The sequence below is a fragment of the Sprattus sprattus genome, assembly GCF_963457725.1.
Source record: "Sprattus sprattus genome assembly, chromosome: 14".
NCBI classification, from domain to species: domain Eukaryota; kingdom Metazoa; phylum Chordata; class Actinopteri; order Clupeiformes; family Clupeidae; genus Sprattus; species Sprattus sprattus.
The window spans coordinates 6371029-6388528 of NC_137912.1; the positions used below are offsets into that span (position 1 = coordinate 6371029).

Genomic DNA, 17500 nt, shown 5'->3' on the forward strand with positions numbered 1-17500 from the left:
GACCCGAGTCACCCCAACCCCCCTCCCTCCTCCCCACACCTCGAAAACCTCCCTACTCTCCGTCTCAGCGGCTGCCATTTTAGCTGCAAAAACTCTATTTTGTTCGGGTGCCCTAATCAGATCAAGCCCATTCGCACGGGCTGGAAGCAGGTTATTTCTCTTCAATGCACAGCGGCTGGTTGGCCGGCTGGATGGGCTTTGTCCGGCAAATGAGCAAAGACGAGGCGGCACATTCATCTCAGGGAATTAAAAAGATATATGCTTACTGCATGAAAGAGCAATTGCCATATAAACACTTAATTGTGTCCCTGGGCCCTCGAATCAGTGTGTGAATGTGGGTGTGTTTGCACCGTGTGTGAATGTGTATCTGATTCATTTACGTGTGTATTTGCCTGATCTGCACAGTTGCATCAGTGTGTGTTTATCTGTGAGAGAATGACGCGCATGAATATGATTGTTGTCGCCGATGTGTTTGTCTTTGGGGGTTAAGCCCAAGGCTGTGGAAAGCGTGTTGAAACTGTTTATTGTCCATTGTGCTTTATGAATAAATAAACAAACAAACTGAATGAAACTGTTAGACACATGTAAAGCTGTGTTGAGACTTACCGACACATATTGTGTGTGTGTGTGTCTGTTAGTGTCTATCTGTGGTTGTGTGTACCCTGCGCATGTGGCTTCTCTTTGCCGATTGAGGATGGTGCGCCTGGGTGGCGAGGCTCTTCTTCTCCTTTCTCTTGCCCTTTTACATCAAGATTAACTGATTGTTCCCCTATAGTCTTCAGGCTCTAATTAAACCAAAAAATTCAACACGCTTTGTTTCGTAATTAAAAAGCCAACTCGTGGGGTGCTTGAATATGGCTGGTTTAAAAAAGAAAAGATAAACGGGGACGGAGGGCAAGACGGTGTGCATCCAAACTACACCCTGGAGCAGCAGAGAGGCTCAAATTAGCCCACGCTGTTGCCAGCACACTGGTGCCTTCCAAAAAAACGGGAAAAAATCATCTAAAAAGTATCTGTGCTGGTTTGAGGACAAGCCCACAGAGAGTTGCACTAGCCCATGGCCTGGTGTTTGCTCCGAGAACACTGCAGGCATTTGTGTGTGTGTGTGTATGAGTGAGTTCGTAAGAGTGAGTGAGGGAGTGAGGGAGTGCGTGCGTAAGAGTAAGTGAGTGAGTGCGTAAGAGTGAGTGGTGAGTGAGGGAGTGCGTTAGAGTGAGTGAGTGAGTGAGTGAGTGCGTTAGAGTAAGTGAGTGAGTGAGTGAGTGAGGGAGTGCGTTAGAGTAAGTGAGTGCGTGCGTAAGAGTAAGTGAGTGAGGAGCGAGTGAGTGAGTGAGTGAGGGAGTGCGTTAGAGTGAGTGAGTGAGTGAGGGAGTGCGTTAGAGTGAGTGAGTGAGTGAGGGAGTGCGTAAGAGTAAGTGAGTGCGTGAGCGAGTGCGTGCGTAAGAGTAAGTGAGTGAGTGCGTAAGAGTGAGTGGTGAGTAAGAGCGAGCGAGCGAGCGAGCGAGCGAGCGAGCGAATAAGAGTGAGCGAGTGAGTGAGCGAGTGAGTGCGTTAGAGTGAGTGGTGAGTAAGAGCGAGCGAGCGAGCGAGCGAGCGAATAAGAGTGAGCGAGTGAGTGAGTGAGGGAGTGCGTTAGAGTGAGTGAGTGCGTTAGAGCGAGTGAGTGAGTGAGTGAGGGAGTGCGTTAGAGTGAGTGAGTGCGTGAGGGAGTGCGTTAGAGTGAGTGAGTGAGTGAGGGAGTGCGTAAGAGTAAGTGAGTGCGTGAGCGAGTGCGTGCGTAAGAGTGAGTGAGTGAGTGCGTAAGAGTGAGTGGTGAGTAAGAGCGAGCGAGCATCTTTGTTATGTGTGAATTTGGTTTTTAAGCTTGTTGCATTATCACTTTTCTCTTAAGCCAGCTTTCCCTCAGGAGAACTGCAGCAAACAAGCTCAAAGGCTTTCGGGTCTGCAACTGCTCCTCTCTAATTTATTTACCATGCCCGCCAGCTACACACATCAGCCCTGATATGCTAACTGCACAACATAAAGGTGATTCCGTTGAAAATTGCCGTACAAAATTATTTCAAGAGGAGCCTTTAGCTCACGGGGCTTTTGCCAATTAGCATTTTAACTCGCATTCAGGGGGAACCGTGAAACCATGTTTACCTACTAAACCTCTCTGCGCTCAGGTTCAAAGGCTCTAAAACAATTGGAGGTTAGCGCAATGCGTATATCCTCAAAGCCAATGAACTGTGTCCTCCTGAAATAGCAGGACATATGAGCCGCAGGTTGCTCCTGCTTAGAAAACACTGAATTACTTTACATGAGAAAAGTGGAAAATGGAAAGTGTACCTCTTAAAATACTAAGTGCAGGAAAGGGTTTGCTTGAGGCAAGGCTAGCAAGGTCAAAAAGACACAGGGTCTTGCTCTCCTCTTCACGGGATTAGGCCAGTGATAAGACGAACTGCAGTCTCCTGTCTGCAATCAGTAGGCCCCTCCCTGCCACCTTAATGACATTAACTCCAGCGAGTTCAAGGTAATCAATTCCTAATGAGGCCGTCACTGGCCGTCCTACTAACGTCGATCAGCCACGTTCCTGTTAAATCTACCCTTGCATCTGATACACTCATGACGGTGCACGCTGAAAATAACATTGATCGAGGGCAGAGAGCTGAGGGACAACTCAGAGGCACAGAGACCTCATTAAGACCCTAAGTCTGGACACTGACGGAGACAGAGATTAGGGACGATGCGTGTTAATGGTGTGACGATATTTTTAGCATGCTGCTAATGGCTAATGCCATTTGTGACGAGGGAAAGAGATACCTTGCGGGCATCACTGCAACAACAACATGAGGAAAGACTACTCATCCTCAGAGGCTCATGGGAGAAGGAGGCACAGGCAGAGATGAGGGCATGGACAGAATATCAATCACTGGGAAAGCTGAGCTCACACTCACACTCAGCTCACACTCACACTCAGCTCACACTCACACTCAGTCTCTGGCAAATGATCACTTTTTTGGCTGAGAGATTTTGTCACTGATCATTTACATGAGGGCAAACAGTGCATAATGTATTGATGGTCCCCTACGTACTGGGAGGAGAAAGAGCACACATGCTGGGAGAAGTCCTTCAGCCTCAGTGTCCAAGCTTAATCACGGTTCTCACCCACCACTTCAAACCTACACACTTTAAAGCTCCCGTAAGCAATGTTAAAATATCTTCCAGGGGGGAGCTGTGGCGCAAGCAGCAGCAGCCCTGTACCATGAATGGGTCGGAATACCCATGGGGAACCGGTTCGAGTCCGACTCCCGGACATTTCCCAATCCCTCTCCCGATCTTTCTCCAGCTCACTTCCTGTCTCTCTCTACTGTCCTGTCTGATTGAAGGCATAAAAGCCCCAAAAAATTCTTAAAAAAAAAAAAATCTTCCAAACTCACAGCAGATCTAGCCACTGTAATCTCTCTCTTGCTCACTGCCCCTCTCCCTCTCTCTCTCACTCTCTCTTGCTCACTGCCCCTCTCTCTCTCACTCTCTCTTGCTCACTGCCCCTCTCTCTCTCACTCTCTCTCTCTTGCTCACTGCCCCACTCTCTCTCTCACTCTCTCTTGCTCACTGCCCCCCCCTCTCTCTCTCTCTCTTGCCTCATGGATCTTAAACAAACTTCTATCATGGGCTGTCAGTCATCATTTGGATCACAGTGTGCCCCTGAAATAACTCACGGATGGCCATCTTTTTAGAAGTCTGCTGATAAGGAGGATTTTTTTTTCCACAAAGCATTTCCATAATATAGATCTTCAGTGATATAAAAGAAAAGTAACTGCTGCTTTTACACACTCAGACATACAGTTTTTCCCCCATCATATCATTCCACTACTCACTCTATCGACAACCTCCTGTCAAGAATGTATCACTCTTTGTAGATTTACACTACATTAACTAGTAGAAGAGCTAATGCCAAGTTCAGGGACACAATTCCCACAGAGGCCAAATGCCCTGCTAGTATGTGCCTTCACTGAACCACAAATCACTGTTCATTAAAGGCTAAATGACTGAATGTAAATGCAGAAATATCCTAAGGCAGCTGTTACTTAATATATCAATGATTAGCATAATTTCCAAACTGCTGGAGGGGAGCATTGGGGACCATGACATTTAGCGTAGTCCTTACAGACAGAGAGATGCTTTCAGGGAATTAGTTTTAGTTTTTTACCTATTCCCTTCAGTCTGATGCTAAACTCGGCCTCAGCCAGCCAGTTTGAACAACAAATAGCCTAACACATAACATACATAGTGAAATGTAATGAGCCGAGTCAGATTCAGTGTTTGCTAAGGTGATAACGACCAACGCACAACATACATAGTGGAACATGTATAGTGGAACCGGGCGAACAAACAGCCGTTAGTCAACACGATCCCAGGCTACGTAGTTCGTGACCTGAATGAGATTGGCAACGCAGGTCTCCATTGGAGCACCGACGCCACACCCCTGCATCTCACTTCCCCACAGCAGGCAACTTTTCATGGGTCTTGGATTCACTCCACCACCCTTCAACCCCAGATGATTGGCCTTTGATTATACCCACCACCCTTCAACCCCAGATGATTGGCCTTTGATTATACCCACCACCCTTCAACCCCAGATGATTGGCCTTTGATTATACCCACCACCCTTCAACCCCAGATGATTGGCCTTTGATTATACCCACCACCCTTCAATCCCTGATGATTGGCCTTTGATTCAGACAACCACCCTTCAATCCCTGATGATGGGTCTTTGATTCAGTCAACCACCCTTCAACCCCAGATGATGGGTCTTTGATTCAGTCAACCACCCTTCAACCCCAGATGATGGGTCTTTGATTCAGTCAACCACCCTTCAACCCCAGATGATGGGTCTTTGATTATACCCACCACCCTTCAATCCCTGATGGTGGGTCTTTGATTCAGTCAACCACCCTTCAACCCCAGATGATGGGTCTTTGATTCAGTCAACCACCCTTCAACCCCAGATGATGGGTCTTTGATTCAGTCAACCACCCGTCAACCCCAGATGATGGGTCTTTGATTCAGTCAACCACCCTTCAACCCCAGATGATGGGTCTTTGATTCAGTCAACCACCCTTCAACCCCAGATGATGGGTCTTTGATTCAGTCAACCACCCTTCAACCCCAGATGATGGGTCTTTGATTCAGTCAACCACCCTTCAACCCCAGATGATGGGTCTTTGATTCAGTCAACCACCCTTCAACCCCAGATGATGGGTCATTGTGGGAGAAGGCCGATGATGGGGGAAAGCTGTCATGTAGCCCATGCATGCAATTAAGAGGCCTTAATTGGGCCCAGCTGGTTGGAGAGAAACACAGTTGCTATTCGGGGACTTGTGTTAATCGCCCCTCATTTATTATCAACATTTAAGACACCACTGATTCTCAACATCCATTAAACAGCGTTAAACCACTGGTGTACAAAGAGGAAAGAAAATGTGAAGGTCCTATTGGAGCTTAAGAGAAGTTATTGACAATCCCATAAAGCAGTCCTATCCTCAGGCATTAAATATTTCCCAGGTGTGCTGGGGTGATTGGTTTGTTATGCAAAAAGTGCTATTTTTACTGGGACACTATTTACCTCAGCAAACTAAATGACCACCTGTCGTGTGATTAATTCTTGTTTTCCAATCCATTTGAAAAGAGGAACTGTAAGGAACTTACAGGTTCCGTTTCTATGGCAGAATATATTACTACCTGTGAGCCTCCCTCTCTCTCTCTCTCTCTCTCTCTCTCTCTCACTCTCTCTTGCTCACTGCCCCTCTCTCTCTCTCTTGCTCACTGCCCCTCTCCCTCTCTCTCTCTCACTCTCTCTTGCTCACTGCCCCTCTCTCTCTCACTCTCTCTTGCTCACTGCCCCTCTCTCTCTCACTCTCTCTCTCTTGCTCACTGCCCCACTCTCTCTCTCACTCTCTCTTGCTCACTGCCCCCCTCTCTCTCTCTCTCTCTCTCTCTCTTGCCTCATGGATCTTAAACAAACTTCTATCATGGGCTGTCAGTCATCATTAGGATCAAAAAGACATCGCCACTGCTCAATCTTGGGTGTCACTCACACTTAACTTCAAAGTGGCCCAACTGCTCCTCAATCACCGCTGTCAATCAAACTGAGCATGCAAACACCTCCTGGATACACATTAAAAATGCATCCTTTATTATCTATAATATACAACAACTAAAGAATAATTAAGAGAAAATCAAAAATGCAAAAAAATGTCTCCCTGATGACTAAACATTTGCATTCCAGATTTAAGGAGTGCTCCAAGCAGGTCTGAGAGAACTCTATGTGCCTGTTCGGTGAAGGTGTGACATTTGAAAACCGATAAAGAAGCTGTCGTCTCCTTAAAGCGGTTTTCCTTTTTCCACCAAAGCAGTCACAAAACACCTCCTGCTCTGACATATCAACACCCCAGGGTGTGTGTGTGTGTGTGTGTGTGTGTGTGTGTGTGTGTGTGTGTGTGTGTGTGTGTGTGTGTATGTGTGTGCGTGTACATGTACATTTCTGCTCCCTTTCTCTCGCTATTTATTCACAGGATGACAGCTCTATAAAATGACGAACTGATCCGCAGGGATTTCGCTGGTCTTCACAAGAAGAACATCTCCCACATCTGCTCTGTTTAACACAGCTAGCTTTCTCGGTGAACTCATAATGAGTGTGTGTGTGTGTGTGTGTTTGTGTATGTTTTACGCAGCTAGCTTTCTCGGTGAACTCATAATAAGCAAAGAAAACGTATCGCAGGTGTCTATTTGCTTTTTATGGGATGTATCTGCGTGACAGATGCAGGGTATTACATTTTCATACACCAGTTAAGGTATTCACTATACCATAATGGTGAGGGAAGGCAAGAACACAAACATACACACACAGATCCCAGGCAGGATATAAACTGGTTGAAATGTAAACTTCATCTGCATTTACCATAACTGTAAAATGGAGGATTACATTTTGAATACGTTTTATTAGCTTCTTCTCTCTCACCCTAACATATTTATTGTGTGATTTGCAATAGCACAGAGAGAGAAAGAAAATTTTGCTTCATCTCGGAAACTACTTTTATGATGTAGCACTGCAGTCTTATCCACTGTTTCCCTTTCCAAATGATGCTGTAAACCATCCAGTGCGGTGTCCCTGTCCGAAGGTTAGCCGCTCCATTAACCCTAGCCCAGGGGCCGGTGGCTTTGTCTGATTGCTGAACTGAACGGGGGCGAGAAATGACTAAGAGAACGAAAGAGTCGATCAGTGGGCGTCTGTTTGCTCATTCTTCCCGTGTGTCTGGAGAGGCGCGACGAGCTCTGTTGTAGCCTCGGAGAAAACCAGAGGAAAAACAGAGAGAGGGAGACAGAGAAGACAGGACAGATGGGAGAAGCAGGTGTTCTTTCACAATCTGACCGACACAGTTTTTATTATCTTCAAAGAAAAGATTTTTTTTAATGACTACAATGCTTAAAAGTGAATGTGCGTCTTTCTACAAATGTCGCTTTTGCAGGGTTAAAACAGTGTGTCAGTCTGTGTTGAAGATTCTGTAAGCGATATTAACATTTCTTACTTTGAATGGGGTGACGTCATCCTTTTGCCGAACTGAACGGAGCCACAATTAAGTTCGGCAAAGGATGACGACACCCCTTTCAAAGTGAATGGGGATCCGTTAACCCTGACGCATCAACACATTCCAACGCATAGGTGTGACCGGTGTGTAAGCCACCATGTGAGGGCACTGCCTCTCTGTAGAGTGTGACACTGCGCACACAATGAATATTCAGCAGAGAGGGATACCTGTCTCAAAGGTCTGCTGATGATCCAATGTAGCTGCATGTTGACATAGTTGGTGATTATGATACCCAGGAGTTAGAGAAACCTTTTTATTTTTCTGCACCTACTTTACGGTCTTTCTATTTGAGTGTAAAAGGGTCTAGCTTATGTTCTTTAACACCGTCCTGGCTCTTGCTGCAATTTTAAAATGTCCTTGGACTTAACACTCCCTTGGCCTGTCTGCAAAATTCTTGTTGACCAATGAATGCAGGTTTCTCTAATAACTAGACCCAGTTATTTATTTTACTACTTCTGCTTTGTGATGTCCAAAAAAGAAAACACCTGGATCAATAACCAAGCAACAATGAAATGGGCTCTTTTTATTGTTACCCACTAATGCCAGCCGCTCCCGGGCTTCACTGCACTGCTAATGGTCTATGTAGCCCACTTAACCCACACAGGAAGCTCTGTGTCCTGTCAGAACCAGAAAACAGATCGTTAAATGCCTCCATTAGACACTTAATGCTTCCCCCAATCCTCCTGCTTGCTGAACAGTTAAAGTCTGGACAAAAGGCACTCCAGCTAAGGTAAACAAAAGTAGACAACACTTCTGTCTCTTTTTGTATGACTGTCTATCTTTCTGTGTCTCTCTCTGTCTCTGTGTGTCTCTCTCTGTCTCTCTCTGTCTCTGTGTGTCTCTCTCTGTCTCTCTCTGTCTCTCCCTGTCTCTCCCTGTCTCCCTCACACACAGACTGTGCGAGTCATGATGGTCCTAAAGTCAATCCCACCTGACCAAGCATCCCCCTCAGCATCAGCGTCAGCCATTTAGTGCATCAGCTACTGCCATACCCCCCACTATGAAGACGACTCCCTGCGGGTATGTTTACAGTGCACACAGCCCCCTAGCACTAACCCCCCGCTCTCATCGGCCCTCGTCTCAATTAGGCCACTCACCGGGTGTGTGTGCTGTTTGACTGGGAGCTGCGTAGAGGGAGCGGGAGAGGGAGGGTGAGGCAAGGAGATGATGTGGTGTCTGGGTATGGAGATGGAGGGGATTAAACAGATGATCTAGTTTACAGCGAGCTGCTTGGCAGAACACAAGTGTTGAGCCTCAACTCTGAGAGGACCTGCTCCCTTGGAACTCTCAAATTAGCAGCAACTCTGCTTGAGTCTGGGCTTTGAAACAGGCTATGGAAGGGGGTTGTTTTTTTTGAGCATGCAATATTTATAATTGACAGAGAGGTGCTCTATGCACTGTTGACATGTGTAAGTGCATCCTTGGGTGCAAGGCAGAAAAATCTACACAATGGACTCCCAGACTTCCATGCATGTATATGCATGAATATAGTATGATATAGTTCGATATTTCATTGATCCTTGTGATGTGGGCAGCTATCTTATCACGGTTTCATTATTCATGATTGTGTTGCTGACTATAATCTCCCTACTTCATCTCTGTGCACTAAGCACCATTGCACCATACTGGAGGTCATTTAATAATTTCGTGGAGTCAGATTTATTGTATTTTCCCCGCAATATTTACCGCTCTAATGCATTCTTCCGTCTCATAAAGTTTAAGCCCTCGAGCCTGGTGTTTTTCGAGCGTTCTGCATTTGAGTGTGCCTTAAGTAAATAAATACAGACAAGCTTTGAGACCAGTCTCAAATTACCATAATTCACCCGTGTCACTATCTTTGTAATCATCAAATAATGAACACACTTAGAGAAACATCTGTGACAGAGAGAGAGAGAGAGAGCGAGAGAGAGAGAGAGAGAGAGATGACGGGACATCAGAGATAAATCTGAGTGTCATCACATCAGCGTGACTGCAAGTGAAAGCACCAGTCAACCAATGTGTGGCCATGAAGCTCGGCTGACTGAATCACTAGTGATGTGGGCATATGTTGCAGACTGGCTTTGAGACAAACAGCTCGACAGAGGCACACATTTTAAAGGCCCCATTTGGCAAAGCTCCCCTATTCCATCCCCCCCCCCCCCCCCCCCCCCACACACACACACACACACACACACACACACTCCCCTCTAGTTGAAGACTCAAGATCATTAAGCATTCAGTGTTTTTTTTAAAAGGCACTGCCCTGAGTGCAGTCACTTTGGGCCTGCACTGTAATGGGGATGTCTCGGATGGATAAACCCTTTTGTCCATGATGCTTTACTTAATGGTCCTATGAAAATAGGCACACAGCTGTTTCACTCTCATAAAAACTTTGATAGTTGCCTTCAATGCCTATCTTTTGCTCTTGATTGTCACTGGATAGAAACTCTAATACAAGCAAGGTGCAACTCAGGCCAGTGGCATCCATGAAGGAAGGTTATACACAAAACCGATTGGTTTCCATACATCCTGGGTCTATGACGGTCATTGAGGGGAGGATAAAAGAGGTGGAAAAAGAGAGAGAAACACAGATGAGTGTGCACGTAACACAGAGACAAGAACTCTGGGTTGAGGGAAGGGAATGAGAGAGAACTGAGGACTTAACACAGTCTTGCCTGGAGCAAAGGGTCTGTGATGTCCTTGGATCAATAGGAGACAAGCTGCTCAGAGCATTCAGAGCAGTGGTCCCAGCACCAACCAGAGCATTCAGAGCAGTGGTCCCAGCACCAACCAGAGCATTCAGAGCAGTGGTCCCGGCACCAACCAGAGCATTCAGAGCAGTGGTCCCAGCACCAACCAGAGCATTCAGAGCAGTGGTCCCAGCACCAACCTCTCCATTACTGGGGCTCAGCTCATCCCAAAACATGCCCCAGTGCAACACTGAACTGAGAATGCTGCAGAGAGCAGAATAAGCCATGCGTATTATTTTAAAAATAAATTTGGTGATATCTGGAGAAACTCTCTTCACATTACAGGTACTGTTGTACTGGCAGATACTGTTGTGTAGATATCGCTATAATACAGTCCATGCTCTGAAGAAAAAAAAAAAAAAAAACCTTCAGTCCTCATGACCCCTCCGCCCCCCTTTTGTTCTGTAATGCAAAAACCAACACTCCACGTCAATCATGTGTTCAATGACAAGGCAGAAAGACAGAAGGTACGCAAAGAAAACTAAAAAGAAGGGGTGATTTTGTTAGTTAGTTGTGTTCTTAGAATGCTTACCTTCCCCCAATATAAATATCAATAAATGCATTGATTATGCATTATTATTTTGCATGGAGTCACCCATAAATGTAGCGTTGCAATGTAATTCATCTATGTTCTAATGCTACAAAGTGATCTTGATTGGTAGGTTCAAACACTTGTGAATTGACCGCATTCTGGTGTCACCTGAGAAATCTGAATGAACAACGTTGATGCATCAGTTACCCATTAAAGAGAACAATATTATGGGTGGTAGGGAGTCAACACCAATTGAAGATAAGCTGATGCAGCAGACGCACAAAAAGCTTTCATCCTGAAAAACACAGCAAAGACGCAAGACCCTCCCTGCGCTCATTAGACAGGCTTATGTTTTAATTCAGACCAAACTCAATGGCGTGGTGTGCTGGATTTTCTTCAGATTATCTCTGTAGTGTTCACTTCTTAAACCTTAATTTGCAACATGGTGCCAACAACTTAATGAAAAAACACTAATTTAGTTGATAAGCATTTATGTGGAACGTGCCAAATGCGAAATGCATTTCACTCTCTTTTGCAAATGACTACAAAATAAGTTGACCTGAGATTATCTCTGTAGCGTTAACTTCTTAAACCTTAATTTGCAACATGGTGCCAACAACTTAATGAAAAAACACTAATTTAGTTGATAAGCATTTATGTGGAACGTGCCAAATGCGAAATGCATTTCACTCTCTTTTGCAAATGACTACAAAATAAGTTGACCTCACACTACATTTTCATTGCTATAACATAATTAATAACATTTGATTTGTATTTTTTAAAACATGTCAGAAAAAGTGCAAAGACTTGAGAGGTTTAATCCTTATGTTTGGAATGTCATTCATTGCACATACTGTGAAAGCAAGACAACACCTGAAACAAATAATTGTAGAGGCGTCTTCAGACAATAAAATTGTCACCTGTGAATAGTTTTCACAGAGAAAAGTGTTTGCGTAGCTGAAACACCATCAAATGTCTGATTAAAGCGTAATTCCATTTTAACGCATAACACATACCTTCTTAATTAAAGATAACTCCTTATACTGTCGTTTTGGTGTGGATTGTTTAAACACGGTCATGATGAGATCATGATGCCACTCTATAGGATTAACGAAAATCTTCCAGTTCTCCAGAGCTTGTTTTGGAGCGGTTACTAACTCTATATCAACAGATGCCAAACACTCACCTGCGGCGAGTTGTATCCAGCCGCAGACCTTGTAGACGGTGGCGGTGCTGCAGAAGAAGAACAGCGCGAAGCAGCCGATGCACGAGAGGACGAGGACCATGGACATTCCGATGAAGAAGGACGCAGCCTTGAAGGCACCGGAAGGGATGGTGCTGAAATCTGTGAAACTGCCCTTGCAGGTGAGCTCTCGGGACAGCCCGTTGCCTATGCAGTAGTGGAAGAGGCCGAAGTAGCCAGCCTGCGGGGTGTCCATTCCATCCCCGATCCAGTACGGTTGGATAAAACACACTACGTTGACAATAGCGAACAGGATGGTGAAGATTGCCCAAAGCACCCCAATAGCTCGCGAGTTCCGGACGTAGTTGGTCTGGTAGATCTTGGCAGCCTCCGAAGCTGGGATCATCGACCCCGGAGTCCCGGGAATCATGGTTAGGTTTTGATAAGGTATTTTGACAACGGTGATGGAGACACAGGGACTGATGAGCGGTCACCAATTAGCAGACCACTCAAGTGAGAACCGGACGACGTGAAAAGCGTCAGTGTTATTCAGCTGTCATATTGAGGAGAGTCTGTCGATACGATACGGAGCATTTTCCTCTACTGATTCAACTCGAACACGCGCGTCAACTCAACAACACACAAATGTTACACCATCTGCCCTGAAATTAGTCCAGATCCGTTTGATGCTTTCGCCGTTGAAACCCCTGCACCTACACTACACTAACACAAGCGAACCCTTGTATTATTTCACAATGTCCCACGGAATCCACAATCGCCTAACGCAGTTCGTTACCGCTGCTACCTCGGATGTATGGATAAACAAACCAATAATTCTGACTGACCAACATGCAAACATTGGATATTCCACAAGGAGGCTAAAGAAGCTCCCGTGGCTGTCCGAGTCGCCGAGACCGAGGATAAAAATGAATGATGTAAAGAACGCTACAAAAACCGATATCGTGGTTGCCACGGGGATCAGTCCAGTATGCACACTTAGCTCGAGAACGACGAGAATCCGTGGAAGCGCAGCCTACGGTAAATGGGATTGTTGAGTGCTGCTGACGGCAGCATACGTCGTTCGCATCATGTGCCACGCATTCATACGAGAATGGGTGCTTAAAAACGCGTGTAGGCAGGTTAGGTATCACAAACGGCTTAGCTCACAAGCTATCCGCCACGCGCAAGGCTATAATGCATTAGGTAACATATATCCACTTTAATCCTGTTTTCGTGGACATGCATTGAAACACGCACAGCTCGCCACAAATTTTAAATACATTACAATCCAAACCATTATTTCAGTGGATGTGTCCCAACATATGGCTGAGTGATCTCAGTATGTCTCAGTATAGGCTACCTCTTTAAAGTCGCCTGCTTCTGAGAAAACACATGCACCTTGTCATCTTGGACACAACAAATACAATCAGTGATGGCCTATTTACGCTCTACCGAGACCGGTTAACAGTGACGATCAAATGCATCTTTCTAAACAAACTAGCGATAACAAACAGAAATCTCAGTTGTTCTGTTTGAATCCACTATACGCAAAGACAAACGAGAACGGCCGATTCCACTGTGAGATGTATCCAAATTGCACACCCTCACGGTCCGCCGTCACCAGCCATCCATTAAGCAAATCCCTGCGCACACGACAGGTGTCACTCTGCTTTCAGCCGGATGTGTCGTCCAGGCGCGAGTAACCTTATTGTGAGCTACATAAGTACATTCACTAAGCATGTTACTCCTCAATGGTGGCATTACCATCATGTCCGAAGAAAGATATTACTTCAGTCATTAAATGATTTAATGCAAAGCAAAATTTGCAAAAAAAATGCAAACTTTTTCGGGTTTGATGGACAGCCAGCAACATGTTTGCAGCCAGCAACTGCCAGGCAGCAACCAACAACCAGCAACAGCTAGCAACCCCTCATGTTGTGTTCTGTTTTAAAACTTCATTAGCCTAATAAAAAAATGCTTTATCTCAAACTAACAAGGATTCACGACATCCCACATCCCACCAATTTAAAATAAAGATTCATTATGGGTTGTTTTTTTTTTTCAAATAATTAAACATGTATTCTGTCTCTAGTCAAAAATGAATCAAGACTGTAGTGGCCTACTTTGGGTTGAAGGAGTGACAAATAACTAGCGGAGTTGGTGGAGTAATTGAAAAATAAATGCAGTTTGTAGGTAGGTGTGCATTCTCGCCATAAATCACACTGGTCATTTTCTGCATATTTTAAGTGTGTTGTTAATTGGTAATCCAGAAAATACTAATTATCCTGACATTAACAACTTCTCGAACTTTATGTAGTCCTATGTTAAAATATTTTTGGAATTTCCCTTATTTTTAATAAAACTGAGTGGTGATCCATGTCATCAGTAAAACGGGCGTAAAGACAATTTCTCATATCTTTTAAAAGGTGAAAATCAAAAAAAAATGTTTTAAGGCATTTAACATTAATGTCAGACCGGTCAATTCTGATTAGAAACACAACAAGTATAATCATGTTGCGAACACAACATGACGCAAGGTTAACGCAGGTTCGGTTCACAACTCTCGGGGTAAAAAGTTAGTCTTTCTAAAATATCGACTTAACCCAACCCCAGTTAAATGATTTGCAACAATGTTGCCATCTCTCTAAAAGTAACTCAAATCAGAGCCATTGCTCTGACTCAACTAACCCAAAGTCACATGCAAAGTAACAATTTGCCGATTGGCCGACAGGCAGGAAGTGAACGGTTGCGACAGTGGCAAGCGCGCGAAGTTTAGCAAAAGAGAACTATCACAAGAGGCACCATCCAAACAAATTTGAAGAGGTAAAGCATAATTGGTATGTTGGATAACTCTATTTACACGCGTCAGTAGTTGCTTTCGTTAAGATATGAGGAAGATATGAAAAAGCTGTTAAAACCTTTGGACCACGTAAAGAACTATCGAACCAAGAATGATAGAACTAAGTTATGCTAACGTCAGCCAGCTGCCGGCAGACGTTTTGCTAGGTTTCAAAGCTGTTCTTTGGGTTCGTGAAGTATACAATATACACCCTGAATTCATATTTAACAACAACTGTGATCATATTTGCAACTTTTTGCAGTGCTGTAGCTTGCATTCGTGGTGTTGTCAGGAGGATGCCTGCGCTTGTGGAGCAGCCGGGCTATGCGCATGAGCGGTTGAGCGCACTGACAGAGCGAGTTCCTTGCAGAGAGACTCAAGCCAGTACTTTGCTAGCTTTGCTGGGTGAGGTAGGTGACATGTCCCTGTGATTGTCCGGGTTCTCTTTTGTCTCATCGCAGTAGTTTGGTCAGTGTAGTTTCATTGTTCGAACTTAAGTAAAGTAGCCACTGGAATGCTACGTTTCAATGTGCTTACACAAAATATACATAACAACACAATACAAAAACAAACAGTGCAATGGTCTATGAATTTTAGGAAAGTATATACAGGATCTGTGAATTGTTACAACAGTAGTGCAAAGAAGAAGTGGAGAGTGCATAGAATTAGATATAGGCCTAAACTAGACGATTTATGTAGGATCACCAAATATGAAATTGCTTTTGACCCACCTGGAACGAATTTAATGAGGGTATTATTTCTCAAAGCCAGGACACTTAAGCTATCCATCGATTTTCATCTATGGACACCGTGCGTCTGGGAAAAGTCACGTGACTGAATCCATACTTCAAGAACTTGAGGTGAGGTTGATTTTTTTTTGTGTGTGTTTTTGAACATAAGCAAACTTGGAAAGTCTTTAGTTTGTTAACGTCCACTAGTCAACTCAGGGTTTAAGTAATAAAACTTCAGTCTACCAAATGTTTACCCCTGTTCTCCAGCTCCCCCATGCCACAGTGAGCTGTGTGGAGTGTGTGTCTGCGGGGCTCCTGTTTGAGCAGACACTCCTGGCCTTCTTCGGCCCTGAGGCCCCCTCCCTACTCCCCCGCTCCTCCTCTCTGTCAGACTTTGTGCGGATCTACAAGCAGCTGTGCGCCCAGACCCCGGCCTGTCAGACCCGTTATATAGTAAGTCTGAATATGGACCTTCTTGAATTTGGATACACGTAGAGGGATTTTTTTTTTTAAATCGACCATTCTTTTGTCATGAATCGGTTTTCTATGTTGTTAATTTATAATGTGTTGATTAATCCAAAGCCAATCTAATGGAGTTGTTGAGAATATAGAGCATTTTCAGTCATTCCTTTTCCTTGTTTTGCTAGTGGGTGTCAGAATCACTGTCTAATGTCTTATGTGTGTGTTCTTTAGAGATGGAAAGAATAAACGTGTATTTTTGTACATCTGTAGGTTCTGGACAGGGCAGAGCGCCTCAGAGATATGGAGGCCAACCTCCTACCAGGCCTCTTGCGTCTTCAAGAGCTGGTAAGCTTACGTGCCCAGCTGCCTTCATGATGTTTTTAGCCTAAGGAACTTGCAGAATATTACAGCAGCTCATTTTAGTAGTAAGAGATTTGCCTTGTTTCAAACTCATGTTGTAGATGTTGTTCGCACCTTATGGTACCAGTTATCAACTGAGACCTTATGGTAGAAGTTATCTACTGAGTCATGTACTACACCAGTTATCTACTGAGTCATGACTGCACCAGTTATCTACCGACATGTTCTTCAGTTGCTTAGTTCAGTTCCTTTAGTTGTTATCTAACATTGGCCCTCACTGCTCATCCACTAATCACAAAGTTGGGTTCGGTTTTGTCCTGAGATGCTGTATAATGAGGAAGACCTGTTGAACGGAATACATAGTGGCCATCAGTGTAAGGACTAGCATCACAAACGAACAGAACATGAATACTGATGTTTATTGCTTCACCCTCAGTCCGCCAATCTAAAAGATTGACAGGCAGATTTTAAACATTGCGTGTAGTGTGCTGTTTTTTTCTTTTAACTGTCCAAAGTTTTGTATTTCTGCTGACTTAGTAGTTGAAGTTTTGGTCTGTGAATGACCTCAATGACCCGTGCCAGTTAGAACCATAGAATTATAATTCTATGCATAGCACAACGCTATCGTCATGACATTTCATTTTTTTAACCCTCAGCTGTTCATTTGAGTTCTGTTCATGGTAATTGGTAGTCTGGGAAGTCCAGCCCCTCTTCTCCGGCCAATTGATTTTGCCTCTGAAAAGGGTCTGGTAAAGATTGCACAGCCGTTCATTACAGCATTCTCAGGATCTCTGGGACCAATCACAAACTGGCTTTTGGCTACCTGGCGCGCCATTGGCGGATTTAAAATAACCACGTCTAGTATCAAAAGCGAAACCTAAGAGAAAAGCACAGCAAACTATAAACTGCTCTCGCGGCTGTCTTGGATGATTTCAAAGGCAAGTTTTCTTTGAAAATAGAACAGAAACTTGCTCTGAAACAATTCATACAGAAAAATTATGTGTTTGCTTTATTACCGATCGTTGTATCGTTG

The 17500-nt window shown here is 44.5% G+C and overlaps 2 protein-coding genes across 2 annotated transcripts in view; one reads left to right on the top strand and one right to left on the bottom strand.

Annotated features, from left to right (window-relative positions):
* lhfpl3 (LHFPL tetraspan subfamily member 3) overlaps positions 1-12505 on the bottom strand; it is a gene marked incomplete at both ends in the record, with an annotated part of 33007 nt that extends 20502 nt beyond the window's left edge. The window contains one exon of the mRNA XM_080851276.1: positions 12079-12505. Within this exon, the coding sequence (XP_080707402.1) occupies positions 12079-12505 (427 nt within the window). The remainder of the gene's footprint in view (positions 1-12078) is intronic.
* Positions 12506-15210: 2705 nt separating this feature from the next.
* The window catches only part of orc5 (origin recognition complex, subunit 5), a gene marked incomplete at both ends in the record, with an annotated part of 9405 nt that continues 7115 nt past the window's right edge, over positions 15211-17500 (top strand). Inside the window, 4 exons of the mRNA XM_080850836.1 lie at positions 15211-15324; positions 15682-15774; positions 15913-16098; positions 16378-16452. Of these exons, the coding sequence (XP_080706962.1) occupies positions 15211-15324; positions 15682-15774; positions 15913-16098; positions 16378-16452 (468 nt within the window). The remainder of the gene's footprint in view (positions 15325-15681; positions 15775-15912; positions 16099-16377; positions 16453-17500) is intronic.